This window comes from Cebus imitator, unplaced genomic scaffold (genome assembly GCF_001604975.1).
Source record: "Cebus imitator isolate Cc_AM_T3 unplaced genomic scaffold, Cebus_imitator-1.0 Scaffold268, whole genome shotgun sequence".
Taxonomy (NCBI): Eukaryota; Metazoa; Chordata; class Mammalia; order Primates; family Cebidae; genus Cebus; species Cebus imitator.
In genome coordinates, this window is record NW_016107583.1 from 2804443 (window position 1) to 2826468 (window position 22026).

The following is a 22026-nucleotide window of genomic DNA, read 5'->3' on the forward strand; positions in this document are numbered from 1 at the left end:
AGACGGGGTTTCACCATGTTGACCAGGATGGTCTTGATCTCTTGACCTCGTGATCCACCTGCCTCAGCCTCCCAAAGTGCTGGGATTACAGGCTTCAGCCACCGCGCCTGACCCTCTGGTTCCTTTTAATGAGGGATGATATTTAGAAACCAAGATTTGGGTGCTAGGTGTGCTCATTGCTACTGAAATATAATTGCTTCTGGATCACACACATACACACACACACACATATGTGTGTTTATATATATATATATGTATACGTGTATACACACATATACTTCCAATTCCAATCCAACCCCAACCCCACAAGGTTCTTTATTGTTATCCTACATTCTGCACATTTCTTTGCACAAGAAGAACCTAATAATATCAACACATTTATTCATTTCTTCAGTCCTACAGTACTTATCATGTGGGTTCAGATTTGTTCTACCCATATCACTATGACATACAAGCTCACAAAAAGAACTCAAGATCTGTGTGTAGTTTGTTTTGTGTTTACCCTTAGAAAGAGGGTATATAATGCACTGTGTTTACAATTATTCGTATTCATTTTTTTCTTTTTAAATCTAGTTATACAATTTGTTTATTTCTTTCAGTTTTCATTTCCCCCAGGTTTGTAGATTTAATTTTTTTATTATGTAGAATATCAACATATTTCCAAAAGCAAAACTAGATAGAAAAGTGTTTGTGCATTCATGCAGCTACTGATATCCTTTAGATGCTCCATAATGCAGCATTTGTTTTTTTATGTACTATCAAGGTTAATCATCTCTCTATTAAAGTCTTATTGTTCATACCAACTTCTATACTCACTTTATATCAATTTATGTCAAATATATCATTTTTATTGTTATGAGTATTTTCTTCATTTAATCATCTATTTATTTATTCAATGCATATTTATTGAATAGCTACTATGTGCTAGACACTGTCCCAGGCACTAGGGAAACAATGATGAGCCAACAAAACAAGGTCCTTGACCTTGTGGAACAAAAGGAAAGGCCAAAGTAAAGAACATAGCAATAAGTTCAATATTACTTGACAGTAACATCAGAGGGGAGTGACAGGAAGGTCATTTCCTCTTGAAGTAGGAAAGTAAAAAGGGCTTATAGGCCATGCTGGAAATCTGGACCATATCCTAGGTGATAGACAGTCACTGAGTAATTTAAAGAAGAAGATATAATCAACTTTACATTTTAGATAGATCACTCAAGTAACATTGGAATGTTAACCCTTAAAGATTAATAAAATTAAGAGTGTAGGGAAAACCATTCTTTCTCTTACCCTGCATCAGTACAAAAAGTAGAAATTCCTCCACCCACGACCAAATCAGAAGTATTAAGAATAAAATTTACTCCTTGTTCATCCTTCCTTATGAGAAGAATAGTGAGTTACCTAATTTTTTAGTTTGAAGAATGAGTCATTGCAAATGCATGGTTTAGGTTCTTTTTGGCACTTTTCGTTGTTTTCTTGGAGCAAGCTTTCCAACAATAAGGCTGAAGTTTTCATCTCTATTTGATTCCTATCTATTTCTCATCTGGACCCAAATTCTGAAGGGAGTGAAGTGTCTTTACTTAGCTCTTCAGTAATCCAAACTAGCTCTAAAGCTCAGGAAAGACGTTGGGGATGTGGATAAAGAACTGGGAAGAGGCCGGGTGCCGTGGCTCACGCCTGTAATCCCAACACTTTGGAAGGCCAAGGTGGGCGAGGTCAGGAGTTCAAGAGCAGCCTGGCCAACATGGTGAAACCCCATATCTACTTAAAAACTACAAAAATTAGCCAGGTGTGGTGGTGCATGCCTGTAATTCCAACTACTCAGGAGCCTGAGACAGGAGAATTGCTTGAACCTGGGAGGTGGAGGTTGTAGTGAGCTGAGATTGCGCCATTGCACTCCAGCCTGGGCAACAGAGTGAAATTCCATCTCAGATATATAAATAAATAAATATAACTGTTTTCTACATAGTTTAGCAGTTAGGAAATATAAATAAATTTGTGTTTTAGATATTTAGGTTACATTACATGTGTTTAGATCTATTCAAAGACAGATTCAGGACATCTATTCATACACAACAAGTCCAAATCCATGTTTGCTTCACTTAATGTATCTGGTCATTATAAAATAATACAGAGATAGAAGCTCACCTGAATCAGAACTCAGAAATCTGATAAGACATGGGAGGCCTTTATGTTCTCTCACAGCTCTTTGATTGTTTTCATTTCCTATGCATAATACCCGTATACAGTTCATTACATTTACTAGCACACTTTCTATGTTTAAGTTCAAGAGATTTATCAGATTTGGGATTCCATTCTAAAAATAAACCAAAAAAAAAAAAAAGAAATATTTGCCATTATAGACACTGCACTGGTAATTGGTAAACAGCAAGAAGTAATCAACATATGCTAACTTAAGAAAGTACTCTGTTATCTACTTCTGGACTGCACTCAAATGCCAACTTCTCAGTGGAATATTTTTCACCAGGCTCCCTCTCCCCCCCTTTTCCCTGCTGTATTCTTCCCTGAGAGTTTTGTCACTGAATAACATGGGTTTCTATTTTTGTAACTTCTATATGAGGGAGTTATTCATTATGAGTTAAAAATAATGGCCTATGAAAAGAACTTACATATTTGGCAATAACATCCTTGTTTTCACATTGAGCAATATCATATAGAATGACAGCACAGCGAGAGTTTAGTTCAGGCTCATCACAAACCAGTAGATTGATTAGAGATGGAATGCCTCCTGCTTCTACCAAAGCATGCACTGCACTTTTGTGGGTTGAGATATTACTTAATAACCCAACAGTTTTGCACTGCAGTTTTATTTTAGAACTTTTTAATAGATTAATTAAGGCAGGAATGGTGCCTGTAATGAAAAGAGCAATAAAAAAAAACATGAATTATTGGTAACCATTTGTAGTCAATATATCATGGTGATATTTAAATAATATTTATGGATATTACAATATAAACAATTAGCAAATAATTTCATAAAATATTTATAAAATTATCATTTGAAAGTACATGAAGAAACCTTCCGTCTTGTCTTTGGTATGGGCAGCTCTCATTGTTCATACATTTGATTTTCCTGTAGCACAATTATACATTTTATATTAGTAACCTTAAGCCATCTTTGAAATGCTGAATTCTGGCTTAAGATTATTGATAAATAAATTATTTGTGCTACCACATTGTAGAGTGCAGTTTTGGTTACTACATCAACTTTGTATGGCACTGCTAAAGCAATTATTTGAGCATTGTATTATATTTTATCCTTATTTTATACCAGCATGTGAAAAACAAAAAGTGCTGAATCTAGTAAAAATGCAACATTAGTGTCAATTAAAATTGGCTCAAAGATGAAAATCGTTGGGCATAGTGAGAGTAGAAAATCTGGCTTCGGTTGGATGCCTGTTTTACTTATATCAATTCAATGGTAAACAGAAAGCACATTATAGTACACACACAAAATGCTAGAAAATATAATAGGTATAAAAACAACCTTATTTATTTGGCTACCTGAAATAAAATATCCGTCCTGACTTCTTTAAGTCTATAGTTCACCTTTTGGATATAGAGCTTTTTGTTCATGTTTTCAGGAATATATTAGGGGACCATCTACAATCAATCAAATTTTAATTTATTCATTTAATATTTATGGAGCATCTCACGTGCGTTCAATGAGCACATTACGGTAGTGGCTACCATACTGGACATTTTCAAATAGAACATTTTCCTTATACATACGTGTGTGTGTGTGTGTGTGTAGGCAGACAGATAGATAGGTAGACAGATAAAGACAGGGTCTCACTATGTTGCCCAGTCTGGTCTCAAACTCCTGGGCTCAAGCTATCCTCCTGCCTTGGCCTCCCAAAGTGCTGGGATTACAGGCATGAACCACCATGCCTAGCTGAACATTTTCATCATTTCAGTAAGTTATTCTGGACAATTCTATTCTCAAAACAATTCTATGGCGTGGAGCCATTTTATTAGTGAATAAACTAAGAGAGGTTAAGCAATTATCTTAAGTTCTAAATGCAGAGCTAGTTACAAACCAGGCCTGACATTAAATCTGCTATTTATAATTTCAAAAGTAAATTGTGCAGATTACATAATGGGAATAATTTCTAAATAAAAGTAAATATAAGAGTAGTATGGTAATTTAATTCTTAAATTAATACTTAACATCAGTTTTTAATTTTGTGAGCTTTTAAACGAATAGAATTTATATAGTTTTTTGATCCTGTGCAGCCTCCATGTGGAAAATAAAACATGGTTGACAGGTAAATGAAGTGATCTTAGCAAAAGAAACCTAAAATCAACTAAAATTTTTCCTTTACAATTAAAAATATATTTTAAATGACTGCTGAATAAAATATAGCTTACATAAAATAGCATTAAAAATAGTTACAGTTTGTATCACCTGCATCCAAAATACATCTCCAGTATTGATCATTTGCTAAGCAAATTACTTCCAAGGACATGACAGCCATCATCCTTCGTTTATAGCTTTCACACTGTAACATTTCTGTTACAACAGAAAAGAGTTCAACAGAAAAACACAGCTGTAATTTACACAAGAGGCAATGAAATGCTTGATTCTGTTTTTGTACCAGCTAAGTAAAACCAAGGGCTGATGTCACCAGTATTACCACCAAATGCATGGATTAAATTGCCCTCTCTGTATCATTCCCTGTGAATTACTGACAAATTCCATCAGCCTGTGATCTTTGAGGTTTATAGTCTATATAATTAGTGAAAAAATCCTGAAATTTCTCTTTTTTGAGATGGGGTCTCAGTCTGTTGCCCAGGCAGGAGTGTAATGGCATGATCACAGCTCACTGTAGCCTGCATCTCCCTGGGCTCAGGTGATCTACCATCTCAGCCTCTCTAGTAGCTCAGACTACAGGCATGCACCACTACACCTGGCTAATTTTTATATTTTTTGCACAGACAGCATTTTGCAATGTTGCCCAGGCTGGTCTCAAACTCTTGGGCTCAAGCAATTCGCCTCCCTTGGCCTCCCAAAGTGCTAGGATTACAGGCATGAGCCACTGTGCCCGGTCAAAATTTTTCATCTTTGGTCTGAATAGCTTAGGTTGGCTGGTCACATACTTCAAATTTCCTTGGAAAATAGTACATCTCTCTCTTGTCTAAAATCGTTGTTAAATAAAATTTGAATGTGGGTTTTCAAGAATAGCAACGTAATCTACAGTACTGTTAATAAAAATCTAATATCCATTAAATTAGAAATTAGGCTTTATACATTTCCCGAGTATGAAAAAGATACCTTAAATACAATCTTGGAGGAACTTTTACTACAGACAGAAGATATTACAAATATACATGTCTATTGTGCTAGAAAAGATACACAGGCTATCTCTTCCCCATCTCTTTAGCCAGCTACTCTATTACCAAATCTATCCTGAATCTACGTTGGCTGGATTACTCTGTAGCATTCTCTTAAAATTCGGCTTCTACTCCAAGAGCTAATCCTGAGACCTCTAATTAACTGATTTTGCTTTTATGCATAGTAGAAATGGGCAGTGTGAGGAGGGAGAGCTCTTGCAGGGCCCAGGGCAAAACAGCAGTGGCCAGATGCTCACTGTTGTTTGTTCTTTGTGTCATTGTCAGGACTTCCCCACAATGGCTGTAGGAAGGAGCAGCCCTGGTGAATTTTTGTTCTTTTAGCCCGTTCCAGTTAGGGGCCAGAGCTTCCTACTATTAAGGTAGGTATTTACAATGATTTAGTCTAGTAAAAGTAACAGGATGGTCCTCTCACTTCCTCCTAACGAGACTACAAAATGATTTAAATGCACACAAATAAACATTAAAAACACTTTCCAATATCTCTTGGAGCTCATATCCAGTATTTGGGATATGTTCACAGTACCCACTAAATTCCAAGATCAGGTATTGAGCCAGTTTAAAACCGAATATACAGACTTTTTGAATCAGTAGAATGGGGTTGAAAACCTTAAACATATCTTATCGCATCCTAAAATGAGTTGTTGGAAAAAAATCAGTTCTCATTCTCCAATTAATTTCTCTTTTTTGGCTTTCATTTTTTATTTATATCAAATTAAGCACGTGCATGATTCAGAGTTAAATGTTACTAAAAGATCTATAACAAAACTTAGTGATTCTTGGCCCCACCCTTCCCACTGTTTTGGGTTCATCTCTCCATATACAATCAGTTTGGACTCTTCCCTATAACCTTCTATGATTTATAAATTTTTTCATTTCTATATATTTACATATAGTGCTGTTTTGCTACATTGACTTGGACTTCATTGACTGACTTCATGTTATGAAAAATGGGAAATTAACTCTTTCAACACTGCTCGGCTCTTTCCTCTTACTTCCCTTTCTCTGTATTTATAGCTTTTAGTTAAATCAATGTTAGGTACTTATATGATGATGTCTCTACATTTATTATTCACAGCTGAGGACTGTAATGTACTGTGGTTGTGTCTCATTTCTTATTTTTGATTTTTTAAAAATAATTTCCTTATTTTACAATAGTTCCCCCCTTATCTGCAAAAGATACATTCCAAAACCCCCAGTGGATACCTGAAACTGTGGATAGTACTGAACCCTGTATATACTATGATTTTTCCTTGACAGATGCTTCTCAACTTATGATTGGTTATGTCTTGATAAACTCATTGTAAGTTGAAAATACCATAAATTGAAAATACATTTATAAACCTAATCTGCCAAACAGCATAGCTTACCTAGCTTAACTTAAATGTGCTTGGAATATTTACCCATTAGCCTCCAGCTTGGCCAAATGATCTAACACAAAGCCTATTTTATAATAGAGTGTTTAATAACTCATGTAACTTATTGAATATTGTACTAAAAGTTAAAAACAGAATGGTTGTATGGGGACTGTAAGTGTATCGGTTTCTTCTGAATGTGTATCACTTTTGCATGACTGTAAAGTAAAAAACTGTAAGTCAAACCAGACTGTCTGAACATACATATCTATAACAAAGTCTGTAGGCATAGTAATAGCTTAACAACAACTAATAATAGATTACAACAATATATAATAATAAAAGTTATATGAATGTGCTCTGTCCGTCTCAAAATATCTTATTTTACTGTACTGCAGGGAACCAAAACCACCAAAAGATAAGCCGCTGAGAAGGGGAGACTGCTGTATTTCATCTGCTTAGTTTTCTTTGTACCTACTGATAATTCCTCCCATCTTTTTCCTCTAGACTGGATACACAGTTCCATTCTGGAACTTCCCTTTGCTATCTTCCTTGAAATTCCCTATGCTTTACACATGGGGAGTATGCATGCGTAAAGGAGTTTCCTGAGTCTCTCTCCTTTCCATTTATTGCGGAGAATTCTAGCCTTGGTATCTTTAGGTCTTCCCAAGTTAGGCTCTTAGGAGAGCATTCCTAATGGGCACTGCCAATTCTCAAGCCTTTTGAGGATTTATGGTGTGAGTCCAAGGGGTTCTCAGCTTTTTAGGCTTAGTCCTAAGCCTTGACTGTCTGTTTCCATCTTCCAGTATTTTATTGCTGTTGTATCCTTTCTTGTTTTCCCTTGCTTGTCTGCTGCTGGTGGTATTATTATTGTTTAATCTCCATGTAATTTTAGTGGGGGTCGTTAAAGGGAGTAAAATTAGATACGTCCATATAATTGGTCTAGGAACTTACCTTTATTTTGGCTAGACTGAATGCAAATTTGAAAAAAAAACTCAAGTGGAATTTTTCACAAAACATTTGTCAAAATACAACAAAAGATTTTGCTAAATTTGTCTCTACAATTGGGAGGCAAGAATAAATTGGGGGGAATGTTTTTCACTTAAAATTTCCTCTTTCCTTTTTCTTGATGAAGGAGATGTTTCAGCTTTTGGAGAAAGTTGGAAAATAAAAATAAATATAGTTGTGTAAAATATAGTCTGTTTGGGTCACAGATCTTTGATTTTAACTTGGAAATAAAACTATGTTTGCACACACAAAAATTTAGTTCTTATTATTTGTATTTTTATTTCTGGTTTTAATTAATAAAATGTTTATTTCATGATTTTAAATATTTAAAATATAATGCATGTGTTGTTTTCTTTCTTTCAGAGTATCAATAATTAAACCAAATAATAATCAGAACATGTATTTGTAAAGAGATTATACTCACCTACCAAAGTTTTCCACACTGGGAGTTCAGGAATATTTAACTTTATTATATATTTGAGAACCTCTGTATGAAAAGTTAACACTGATAAATGGATTATATTATTTCCTTTAATATCTGTTTTTCTCCAGTTAGCACCGACAGAAAACAGGTACTGAATAGTATCCAGTGCTCCTGAAGTGGCAGCAAGTAACAGCGGAGTGCACTGATTCCTAAAAATTAAGAAACATAATATAACAAGTAAACACACATATAGTGTCAAATTTGCCTTTTGTAAAACTATTCAAACTGCAATTAGAGTAAGTCTGACTTACACCACCACCTTCTGGTCTTAGGAATTCCCATCCTCTGTATTCTACATGTAAATGAATTTGCCCCTTTGCCATGCCATCCCTAGTATGGCTCCCTACCCACCTCCTCAACTTAATTATCATGCCTTAAAATTTGTTTGGAGGATGATAATGCACAAAGTTCTTACAATACCCTACCCTATCTAGGTCTTACAACTACTCTGTAAGTGAAGGAAAAAGCAAAGCAAGTGTTATCAGCCCATTTTATAAATGATGTAACTGAAGCTCAGGAATTAGTTACACCCATCACTTCATGTCCAGTTTTCAAATCCCAGCTTCTTCATTGTGGCAAAAACTAAGAGTTTTACTCAAAAACTCTTAACTGATTTTTAGATAGTGAAGATCTTTTGTTTGGCTATCCATTTCCCAGCTGCTTCTTCTTCTTCTTTTTTTTTTGAGATGGAGTCTCACTCTGTTGCCCAGGCTGTAGTGCAATGGTATGATGTCGGCTCACTGCAGCCTCTGCCTCCCCAGTTCAAGCGACTCTCATCCCTCAGCCTCCAGAATAGCTAGGATTATGAGCATGTACCATCATGCCTGGCTAATTTTTATATTTTTAGTAGAGAGGGAGTTTTGCTATGTTATCCAGGCTGGTCTCAAACTCCTGACCTCAAGTGATCTGCCTGCCTTGGCCTCCCAAAGTGGCGGGATTATAGGTGTGAGCCACTGTACCTGGCCTCTTCTTTCTTCTCATAGCTACAATGTAGACATGATGGTGAAAGTGGGAGTTGGCGTCTGAGGGACACCAGCTTCCTCTGGTGGCTTCCACATGTTAAGAGCGTCAAGAAGAAGCTGGTGTCCCTCATATTAACAAGCCATTATGCTAGCCCTAAACCTCTGAATAATAGTGGACAGGTTATTCGAAGACCTAAAAAACCTGAATGAAACTAGGTCTAAATCAGGCTCAGAGATCCAAAATAATAACCTGGCTTTAGATTTCCAGCCAAGAATGTATATTCTGGAGAAGTTACACCTTTATACTAAATGCTGATCCGCAGCTAAATTGTAAAACAAAAGATAGTTGTTTTTTTTTTTTTAATGTCAAAGTTATTTCACTCTTTTTAATGTATTTCTCTTCCAGATACCCCTAGATATTTCTCCTGTAATCCAAAGCCTATCCCCTTTGATCTGAAGTCCTAGGGCTGCCACCTGGTTGTGTAGGATCCAATTTAGAGCAATTCTCCCCTCCCTAGTTTCAGGCTTCTTCCAGGACACTAAGTAAAATATTTAACATGAAAAATTAATCTGCAGAACCATGCTATTGGAACAAGGTTAGGGACAACTCCCTAGGAATTAGTCCTTATTCTTTCAGAAAACATGCATGGGTTGATAGAAACTCTCGTCTTTTTAAATTCTAGAGACAGTGAGTAGAAAGGATAGCAGAGTAAACTTTACATATCTTTCAGATTACCCATGCCAATCACCTTTTAGTGGCAGTGTGTTCGGCAAGCCACGAAAAGCAGAAATTTATATTCGATTTAATTTTCTTTCTTCTTGTTTTTTTATTATTGCCTAGACATCAACCTTAACCTGATATAAGTGCTTAATGACTTACTCAGCTGTTGCCTCAGCTTCTAGCAAACTAGGATCCTTCCTACAGAGAGCAATAATGATGCAAATGTTGTCATAGAAAGCGGCAAAGTGAATCGGCATCCAGCCTCTTTTTTCAGAAAGCGTGTAATCAGCTTTGAAACAGAGTAGACAGACTGATGTTTCTAATGAGCAAGCCTGTGCAGCAAGGTGTAGAGGTGTTGGACCTAGAATGGTTGGACAATTACTTCAGTGATCAAAGCACTAACATTCCTTAAAAAGCCTAAATGCCTTATTGATATCCAACCACAGAGCTTAGTATTGTATAACATAAAATCTCCAAAGTAAGCATTAAAAAAATACTTAGGCAACCCTATATTCCTTTATTTAACTTGGGATATCCAACCATTAAAAATCCATACTTAGAAACAAAAACCAAAAATTAAAAAAAAATCCATACTTCTTTATAAGCAAAGAAAAATGAGTAACATTTAAAATATTAAATATTTGAAAAAATAAAATGTTAAATATTTGAAAATTTAAGTCAATGTGTACAACAGTCTGATGGTAAAATGTTTCTTGTTTATTTTCCATTTGACTCAAGTTTTTTAGTAAAGGATAAGATCCTTTGAAATTGAAAAATATATAGATTTTCAAAAAGGCCTCTATGTCACTAAATCCAATGGGCACTTTTATTTTTTCCCATTGTATATAGGTATTTATAATTTGAGTAGATTCCCAAAAATGGGCCAGGCACGATGGCTCGTGCCTGCAATCCCAGGACTTTGGGAGGCCAAGGCAGGTGGATCGCCTGAGGTCAGGAGTTCAAGACCAGCCTGGCGAACCTGGTGAAATCCCGTCTCTACTAAAAATACAAAAAAATAAAAAATTTAACTGGGCATGGTGGTGCATGCCTGTAGTCCTAGCTACTCAGGAGGCTGAGGCAGGAGAATCGCTTGAGCCCGAGAGGCAGAGGTTGTAGTGAGCCGAGATTGTGCCACTGCACAACAGAGCAAGACAACAGAGCGAGACAACAGAAAAAAAAAAAAAAAAAAAAAATCCCAAAAATAGGAGTTGCTGGGTGAAAGTATACAATTATCAATAGCATCATTATTACCAGTAATATATATTGCCAAACTGTTCTCCCAAAGCGTAATAGCAATTCATATCTTTACCACCTGATATGGGGGTTTGGCTATATGGCCTCACCCAAATCTCATCTTGAATTGTAATCCCCACATGTCGAAGGAGAGAGGTAATTGGATCATGAGGGCAGTTCCCCCATGCTGTTGTCATGATAGTAAGTAAACTGTCACGTTGAGTCCAACTGTCATTTTTCAATTCTCACCTTAGTTATTCCTCAATAGCGTTTTACACCATTGTCCACTTCTTCCTATTTAAACTAATTTCTTCTCTTGGCTTTTGTGATATCACACTCCCAGTTTTTGTCTAACCTTACTGGTTACTCCTTGGCAATCTCCTTTGGAACCTTCTCATTGTCCTAATATACAAATGAGCTTTAAGGCTCAATCTTGGGCCTTTTTCTCTTCTCAGTCACTTTGCTTACCATATACAAATTGATGACTCCAATGATTATAGCTCTAGATCTGATTTCTTCTGATTTGCAGATCTATATCTTTGACATCTCATAAAGCATCTTCACACTTCCCCTCAAACTTCATGTATTCAAAATTGAACTCCTGTCCTTACCTCCAAACCTGATCCTCTTTTATTGCTTCCAAAATCAGTGAGAGAGATCATGATCCACCCAGTTCTGCAGACCACAAATCTGGAAGACTCTTTGGCACCTCCCTCTCATTTTCTTCTCCATAACTAGACCATCACCAAGTCTAAATATCTCTAGAACCCATCTCTACCAGCATCACCATCCTAATCCAAGCCATAATCATCTCCCAACTGCTATTCCCACCTTGTTTTGCCCTTATCCAATCCAGTTTTTCAGAACGTAAATCTGATCTTTTCATCTCCTTGCTCAATGGCTTCTCAAAGCCATCTGATTATGAGGAACAGTGACACGATTCACTGGCTCCAACTTAACTTGAAACACCAGCTACAACTACCTTCTTCACCTACCTCCCAATAAAACCATCCACACATTGTTCTGTTTGTTCTGACTTTCTTGTAGCTCCCCAAATGCAGCGAAATTACACGTCCCAGGTTACCCAGGAAAGTACTGGCCAATGTCTGTTGCGCCAGCATAATTATTAATTGTGCCCTTTCACTTTTCAAGTCTCCTTGATTTGGATGGTGAATTATCTTGTCACCTTGGGCTATTCCTGCTCTCCGACACCTTCCGTCTCCCCAACAATTTCTTCCTTACCAGGATCTAGCTAACTCCTATTCATTTCTCTGTTTAAATGATATTTTCTCAATGAAGCACTGTTTTCATTAAATGTCTCCCATCAGAAACTTCCAATGTCCTCCTACCTGCCTTTGTAGTTGGAGCTTGATAGTATAGCCTTGATATTCCATAAAATCAGACCCAAATCTGTTTATTGAAAATTATTGTTTAGTCTTCCAGTTTCTTCAAAGAAGAAAATTGTTGTTTAGTCTACCAGTTTCTGGTCTGGCATTTAAGGAGCTTAGAAATCACCACTTCGTCCTAACAACAAGTAGAAAGCTGAACCAACCCTAAAGAAATCAACAACCCTTAAGTTCATCAGAGAAGTGAGGTAACAGGCAACTGATTTCCTCAAAATTGGAGAGACAGGTGGATTCAGAGAATCATAACTTAGTAGAGCAGAAATTCACAAGCAGAAACTTCCTAAGGAATCATTACTGGGGTAAGAAAACCTTAACATTAATTTACAATTGCTAGCTCACTGTGGACAAGTATGAGAGTTTAAAACTCTAGAAAGACCCATCATAGTGGGACCCCATGCTTTCATGTGTTTTACCTCTAGGAGTTTTATCAGGTCCTTACCGTGAATATTGAAGAAAAATCCCCTCATACTTCCAGCAGTGGGAGGGAGAAAAAGAACCATTCTGAAATACTCCAGGGCATTCTGTTCTGAACAAGGCCTGCTCTCAGGAGAAACTACTTTACCAGAGCCTAACCTATTGGGCTTTTATCAGAGACTAACCTGCTGGGGTTTTATCAGAGCCTAAGCTACCGAGGGAAGGGAAATGCCCAACTCCAGCCACCTCTAACCATCCTGCCTGGCCTAAGGGACATGGGGAGAGGACTGAGAAGCACTGGTGAAGTTCAAAATAGAGGGATGCAGGCTCACCAAGAAACTGACATAGAATGCTTCTCCCCCCATACCTTACCATTACATTGTTAAAGGCCTATTTAACTACAGTTCATTTTACCCAGTACATCATGTTCTGCTATCAAGAAAAATTTACGAGTATATTAAAAAGCAAAAAAACACGGTTTAAAGAGACAGAGCAAGCATTAGAACTAGTCATGCCAGGGATTAAAACAACAATGATTTTTTCGTTTAAAATTTAAAACAATAATGATTAATGTGCTAAGGGTTCTAACGGATAAAGCAGCCTCCAAGAACAGATGGGCACAGATGGGCAATGTAAGCAGAGATGGAAATCCTAAGAAAGAACCAAAATGACATGCTACAGATAAAAAACACTGTAAAGGAAAAGAAGAATGTCATTAATGGGCTTATAAAGAGATTGGACACAACTGAGGAAGGAATCTCTAATCTTGAAGATTTATCAGTAGAACCCTCTAGGCCAGGTGCAGTGGCTCACACTTGTAATCCCAACATTTTGGGAAGCCAAGGAGGGAGGATTGCTTGAGTCCAAGAGTCTGAGACCAGCATGGGCAACATAGTGAGACCTCATCTCTATAAAAAATAAAATTAGCCAGGCATGGTGGCATATGCCTGTAGTCCCAGCTACTTGGGAGGCTGAGGTGGGAGGGTCACTTGAATATGGGAGGTAGAGGCTGGAGTAAGCTGAGATCATGCTATTGCACTCCAGCCTGGGCAACAAAATACATTATCTCAAAAATAAAAATAAAAATAAATTAAAAAGATTAGGTAAAATAAGAACAGAAAGAGAAGAGAGAAAGGAAAAGAAGAAATATTTAAAACAATAATGATTGAGAATTTTTCCATATTAATGCGACATATCAACCACAGGTTCAGGAAACTCAGAGAACACCAAGCCAAATGAATGCTAAAAGAAACAAACAACAAACAAAAAACGACATCGAGGCATATCATTTCCAAATTACAGATAAACAAACATAAAGAAAATCATCCTATTTATTGCAGCACTATTCACAAAAGCCAAGATTTGGAAGCAACCTAAGTGTCCATCAACAGATGAATGGATAAAGAAAATGTATCCATTCAAATGGATATACAATGGAGTAGGATTCAGCCATGAAAAAGAATGAAATCCTGCCATTTGCAACAACACAGATGTAACTGTAGGTCATTATGTTAAGTGAAATAAGTCAATCACAGAAAGACAAACTGCCTGTTCTCACTTATTTGTGGGAGATAAAAATTAAAACAATTGAACTCATGAAAATACAGAGTAGAATGATTGTTACCAGAGGCTGGGAAGGGTAGTGGGAGGAAGTGGGGATGGTTAATGGGTAAAAAAGAGAAAGAATGAGTAAGACCTAGTATTTTCTAGCACAACAGGGTGACTATAGTAAAAAAATTAATTGTATATTTTAAAATAACTAGAGTATAGTTGGATTATTTTTAACACAAATAAAGGATAAATGCTTGAGGTGATGGATACTCTACTTAACTCTGATGTGACTATTATGCATTGCATGCCTGTATCCAAAAATCTCATGGACCTCAAGCATATATGCCTACTATGTGCACACAGAAATTAAAAATTATTTTAAAAAGAAAATCCTAAAAGAAGCCATAGGAAAACACATTACTTATAGAGATGCAAAAATAAGAATTATACCCGATTTCTCCTCAGAAACTATGCAAGCAAGAAGTGAGTGGAGGAAAATAAAGTGTTGAGATAATGGAACCACTAACCAAGAATTCTGTAACCTGTAAGATTATCCTTCAAAAGTGAAGGAAGAATCAAGACTTTCTCAAACAAAAATTAAGAGAATTTGCCACCAGTAGACCTGTTGTCCAAAGAGAGGAAAAATGATATAGGTCAGAAACTTACATATACAAAAAGGAAGGGAGAGCATCAGAGATGAAGAAAATGAAGGTCAAGACAAATGTTTTACTTGTCTTAACTGAGCTAACAGATAACAGTTTGTTCAAAATAACATTATCTGGCTGGGTGCAGTGGCTCATGCCTGTAATCCTAGCACTTTCAGGAGGCCAAGGTGGGCAGATCACTTGAGGTCAGGAGTTCGAGACCAGCCTGGTCAACATGGTGAAACCCCGTGTCTACTAAAAATACAAAATACATAGGGTGTGGTGGTGCACACCTGTAATCCCAGCTACACATGACGCTGAGGTGGGAGAATCACTTGAACCTGGGAGGTGGAAGTTGCAGTGGGCCAAGAATGCATCACTGCACTCCTGCCTGGGTGGCAGAGCAAGATTCCATCTCAAAATAAGTAAATAATAACATTATCAACAAAGGGTTTGAATATCGATTAGATACATACTTCTATGTGCTTATGCATAAGTGAAATGAATGACATTAATGAAATGAATGACATATATATATATGCTTATGCACAAGTGAAGTGAATGAATGAATGATAGGTGGGAAGAATTAGGAATATTTTGTTATTATAAGGTACCTGTACTCCCTGTGATGTGGCTTAGTGTTATTTGAAAGTAGACTTGGAATAATTGTAAATGAATGTTATAAACTTTAGGGCAATCACTAACAAAAATTTAGAAAGAAGTATAATGAATATGCTAAGAAGAAAACCATAAAAAGGAAAAAGAAGCTGATAAGCTGGCTGAGGAACATTAATCATGAGGGGTCCTTGTGGCAAACTAAGCACTTGTCCTCTGTACTGTCCCTCTCCTTGCCCCTAATCTGGAAAGCTTCAGCTTTCTGTGTAGACTACATAAGAGCCTTAGTCGAAGACATGTTCTGTCTGAAGAGTATTCAGGGTTTCCAATAAAATGTACAGACCTCAAGAAAAATTTCTTGAGCACCTATAAAGACCAAGCATTTTTCTGGGTGCTAGGGAACTGTGGCTAACAAAATAGACCAAATCCTTGTCCTTTATGGAGCTTATATTCAAGTGAAGGAGCCTAACTAAATAAATAAATACATTTATATAAGATAGGCACAAGTGATACTTAGAAAAGAAAAAGAGAGGCTGGGTGCAGTGGCTCACACCTGTAATCCCAGCAGTTTGGGAGGCTGAGGCGGAGGATCACGAGGTCAGGAGATTGAGACCATCCTGGCTAACACAGTGAAAACCTGTCTCTACTAAAAATACAAAGAAATTAGCCAGGTGTGGTGGCATGCACCTATATTCCCAGCTACTAGTGAAGCTGAGGCAGGAAAATCACTTGAACCTGGGACTCAAAGCTTGCAGTGAGCCGAGATTGCACCACTGTACTCCAGCCTGGGCAACAGAGCGAGACACTGTCCAAAAAAGGAAAAAAAAAAAAAAGCAAAGCAAAGAAAAGAAAAAGGGCAATAATGTAGGAGGCACACCATTGTTACTCAACTGGAAATTTCTACAGGGTGGATGGAAGTAACACCTCACATCTACAACCAACTGATCTTTGACACACCTGACAAAAACAAGCAATGGGGAAAGGATTCTCTGTTCAATAAATGGTGTTGGAAAAACTGGCTAGCCATACGCAGAAAGCTGAAACTGGACCCCTTCCTTACACCTTACACTAAAATTAACTCCAGATGGATTAAAGACTTAAACCTAAAACCTAAAACCATAAAAACCCTAGAATAAAACCTAGGCAAAACCATTCAGGACATAGGCATAGGCAAGGACTTCATGAGTAAAACACCAAAATCAATGGCAACAAAAGCCAAAATACACAAATGGGATCTAATTAAACTTAAGAGCTTCTGTACAGCAAAAGCAGCAATCATTAGAGTGAACTGGCAACCAACAGAATGGGAAAAAAATCTTTGCAATCTACCCATCTGACAAAAGCCTAATATGCAGTATCTACAAAGAACTAAAGCAGATTTATAAGAAAAAAGCAAACTCCTTCAAAAGTGGGCAAAGGATATGAACAGATACTTTTCTAAAGAAGACATTTATGAGGCCAACAAACATAGAAAAAAATGTTCATCATCATTGGTCATCAGAGAAAAGCAAATCAAAACCACATTGAGATACTGTCTCACGCCAATTAGAATGGCGATCATTAAAAAATCTGGAGACAACAGATGCTGGAGAGGATGTGGAGAAAAAGGAACACTTATACACTGTTAGTGGGAGTGTAAATTAGTTCAACCATTGTGGAAAACAGTGTGGCGATACTGCAAGGATCTAGAAATAGAAATTCCATCTGACCCAGCAATTCCATTACTGGGTATATACTCAAAGGACTATAAATTGTTCTACAATAAAGACACATGCACACGAATGTTCACTGTGGCACTGTTTACAATAGCAAAGATGTGGAACCAACCCAAATGCCCATCAATGATAGACTGGACAAAGAAAATGTGGCACATATACAACATGGAATACTATGGAGCCATGAAAAATGATGAGTTCGTGTCCTTTGTAGGGACATGGATGAATCTGGAAACCATCATTCTCAGCAAACTGACACAAGAACAGAAAACCAAACACTGCATGTTCTTACTCACAGGCGTGTATTGACAATGAGAACACATGAACAAAGGGAGAGGAGCATCACACTCTGGGGTCTATTGGGGGGGCTAAGGGAGGGACAGCATGGGGAGGGAGGATTGGAGGGATAACATGGGGAGAAATGCCAGTTGCAGGTGATAGGGGGATGGAGGAAGCAAACCACCTGGCCAAGTATGTACCTATCCAACAATCCTGCAAGATCAGCACATGTACCCCAGAACCTAAAGTACAATTAAAGAGAGACAGAGAGAGAGAGAGAAAAGAAAAGAAAAAGAGAGCAATAATGTAGGAGACACATCATTGTTATTCAGCTGGAAATTTCTACAGGGTAGATGGGACAGGTAAGCTTCCTTCTCCCCTTCCAGGTCCACTCACCTCCTTTACCACCGTGGCTCTCCTACCCCTGACGATTAAGCAACCCCTGTCCTCTGCTCCTTGTCAGTATCTACCAATGCGTAGCCCTGGCAGGAAACTGGAAGGAGGAAGGATGAGGGTGGGCTCCCTCTCTGAGGTCATCGCAGGTTTGCTGTGCAGTAGCACATCTGTTGGAAGATGGCCAGTTTGACTAACTATCCCCTGCCCCTTGACAATTCAGGTCATTGCAAGTTGTTTCTTTAAAACAAAAGCCTTTTTGAATTCTCTTATATAGAATATGAAAGTAGAGTCTCTTAAATATAGACACAGAAAGTATAACCTCTTAAATTTTTGTTTTTCTGCATATCCAACATTTAGGTCAAGTTTATTACCTCAGTCAAGAATGACTCATTCCTCAGACCTCAGACTGTAACTGCCACTAGATGGCAGCATATCAAAATTACATTATAATCACTCTTTTTTTTTTTTTTTTAAGTTGGAGAAACCACTTTTGGACCTGAATTTATAAAAATAGAGGTGACAGCAAATTCCACAGGAAAAAAAAGAGAGCAAACTCCCCAAACTGAAGAGGAATATCAATAAATAACTATGGGTAGAAAGTAATTTATACTTCAAAATGAATACAAAACATTATTATGCAACATGCAACAGCATTTTGAAAATTATATACTATAAAGAAAAATTCTAATATAGACAATAGTCCTTTTAAATCCACCAAATATTTTATGTCTTACCATCTCTTTCCTTTTTTACTTCTACTTTGGATGACTCTGTTTTAAAAGGGAATGCACATAGAAGTATGATTATTAATATACAGCGGTTTCCTAAGTTATTCAAAAAGACTCATATGAATAGGAACAAAATGACTATGTAGCTGTAGCTGGCAAGATTACATTGAACAGTACTGAGAATAACTTTTGGTCAAGTCATCAGGGCATGTCCTATGCATCTGACAATGCAACAAAGCAGACCTGGAAACTCTGCCCCTCAAGTGGCTGCTTAAAACTCACAGGTGGGACAATTTTGTGTTGGTTAAGCAATAATACTGGCAGTAGAGTATTATGTTTTCCACACTTCAAAATCTACCCAATTCTCAGCAAATGGAAATTCAGTCAGAGGGCACATGAGAAACTTTTAATTTACCAAAGACTTCTCCACACTAAAAAAGGCTTAAAGTAATATATATTTAAATAATGTTACCTATTGCATTTAAATGTGATTGAACTGTGCCTTATTTTAACTAAGTTCATTATGTATTGAATATTTTGAGTAACAGAAGAATCTGAATATCAAAACATTTTAATCACACTGATAGAATACAGAATTTATGGATATTCAATAGGGTTAAAGCACATTTTGTTTGATGTCTGTAAAAATTTAACATAGCTTATTAAGATAGCTGACTTCATTAAATATAAAATCACCACTTCATATTGCCAACATTGTTGCATTGGCCATTCCTGACAATTTAAACACACACACACACACACACTCATTCTGTCACCCAGGCTGAAGTACAGTGGTGCAATTATAGCTCTCTGTAACCTTGAACTCCTAGGCTCAAGCAATCTTCCCACGTCAGCCTCTCAGAATAACTAGGACTACAGGCATACACCACCAAGCCTGGCTAAGTTGTTTTTTTTTTGTTTTTTTTTTAATTTTATAGAGCGGTCTCATTATGCTGCTCAGTCTGGTCTTGAGCTCCTAGTCTCAAGTGATCCTCCAGCCTCGGCGTCCCAATGTGCTGGCATGACAGTAGTGACCCATTACACCTGCCCCTGACAATGTATCTATATTTTCCTTTCCAGTTATGGAGGGCCACCAATTTCATTTTCAAGTTTGTTTTTATACTAGCTAAGTTTATTTCAATGACTATAAAATATGCATGCATATTTAATCATCACAAAAATAGCTTTTAAAGTTTAAATGAGGTTAATCTTAAAGGGGCTATTAATTCTAAACATTATTATTATCAAGAAATTTTTTGTTCTTGAATGTAATTTAAATATACATAATATGAAGAAACTATTCCTTGTTTGAGGATCCTAGAATAAAGAATGATTGTTCTACTGGGACCTGACAGTCATATCTATTGCTGTTCTGTGAATTTCTATAGTATATCAGTGTATATTAATTTTGCCAGTGCTTATCAAATGATATCCTGCCTTCACCCATCCATGCATTAATTTTATTAATTATTTTCTGAGCAACCACTAAGCCAAGCTTTCATCTGGACACAGGGTACAATGACAAATAAAGTAGACCAAATCTTTGCCCTCTTATAGAGCTTATATTCAAATGAAGGAGACACAGTGAGCAAATACAAAACTACATAAGCTAGCTATAAGTGATACTTAGAAAACTAAAAGGAGCCCTTCTTAGATAAATGAAAAAAACAAAAACAAAAAAAAACCCTCAACTTTGCTCTAGTTAATCCAATTTTACTGTGCTCTAAAATCAACATGCATTCCCACTGCTCAATTAGGGCAAATAAAATAACAACATTTCAGGTTTAAAAACTTCATGTTACCTTGGCTGAACATAACAAAGCGCCTCTGGTTGACCCTAAAATTAGCATTGCACAGTTGACATATAATAGAAACTCTGTTGTGCAGCGCAGCATGATGAAAAATAGTATAACCTGCTTCATCTGCAACATTGATTGTCGAGCTTGACGTTTTACGGCTAAATGTATGGAAAACTGCAGACAACCCTCTTTCAACAGCAGACTTCATACCAAATGGAATACTCTAAAATTAAGAAGGCCAGACTCAGTTTATCAAAACACACCTAAAGTTTGATTTAAGGAAAAAAGGACATGAAATATATTAACAGAATCACATGAATGCTGCTAAAATTAAGTAGAGTTTTCACAAGATCTACGTGGAAAGTTTCTTACTGGATAATGATTAAAGTTGTTAGAGTTATAAGCGACTATTAAGAACTTAAAAAATATTTTGGGGAATTTTTCTTATTATTTTTATTTTTTCTAAAATATTTTAAAAACAAATGGAGATCATTGTGCTCCTTGTCTGACTGTAGAAAAACCTAGTTTAGAAGTCTAGAAACTTGAAATATAGAGCTATAGAAATACAGTTGTCATCGAAAAATAAAAATATCATCCTCTTCTTTTAGATATTCCGACGAATATTTAAAAATTCAACTAACAAATTTTTAAGGTTTTAATTTATGGACATGAAAGCAAATAAATGGAAAGTAAATATCTGTCTAACCTTTGAAGCTGGTGAGCTTCATTGCTCAGTTCCAGAAGCTGTACAATAAGGCTTGTTGAAACAGACGTGGAGATTTGATTCAGGATGCCAGATTTTCTCCTTAGATTTTAGTTCCCAGGATTGAGGCCTGGCTCCGCCATTTCCTATATGATTTGTGAAAGATCCCTCTCTACACCTCAAATTTCTCATTTGTATAACAGAAATGATAATAATAAAACTAGTCATACCTTAAAAGAGTTCATTGATTTATAATATTGCCTAACATACAGAATAAGCAATGAATAAATATGAGCCATTATTGAGATTAATCACTGTCCAGTGCATTAACAGGCACTCTGCCAGAAATTTATAATCCAGAATTATATACCTTTTCGGCTACTAAAATGTGGCATTTTGGCCAGGCACAGTGGCTCATGCCTGTAATCCCCAGCACTCTGGGAGCCCAGGGTGGGTGGATTGCCTGAGCTCAGGAGTTCACGACCAGCCTGGGCAACATGGTGAAACACTATCTCTACTAAAATAAAATTAAAAAAAAAAATTAGCCAGGCATGGCAGTGTGCGCCTGTAGTCCCACATACTCAGGAGGCTGAGGCAGGAGAATTGCTTGAACCTGGGAAGTAGAGATTGCAGTGAGCCAAGA

General features: G+C 36.8%; 1 protein-coding gene across 1 annotated transcript in view; it reads right to left on the reverse strand.

Annotated features, from left to right (window-relative positions):
* ANKAR (ankyrin and armadillo repeat containing) overlaps window positions 1-22026 on the reverse strand; it is a 66029-nt gene that overhangs the window by 21669 nt on the left and 22334 nt on the right. Inside the window, exons 7-12 of the mRNA XM_017500736.2 lie at window positions 20684-20903; window positions 10060-10261; window positions 8158-8366; window positions 4427-4531; window positions 2628-2869; window positions 2146-2314 (exon numbers count right to left, since the gene is read on the reverse strand). Coding sequence (XP_017356225.1) covers window positions 2146-2314; window positions 2628-2869; window positions 4427-4531; window positions 8158-8366; window positions 10060-10261; window positions 20684-20903 — 1147 coding nt within the window. The remainder of the gene's footprint in view (window positions 1-2145; window positions 2315-2627; window positions 2870-4426; window positions 4532-8157; window positions 8367-10059; window positions 10262-20683; window positions 20904-22026) is intronic.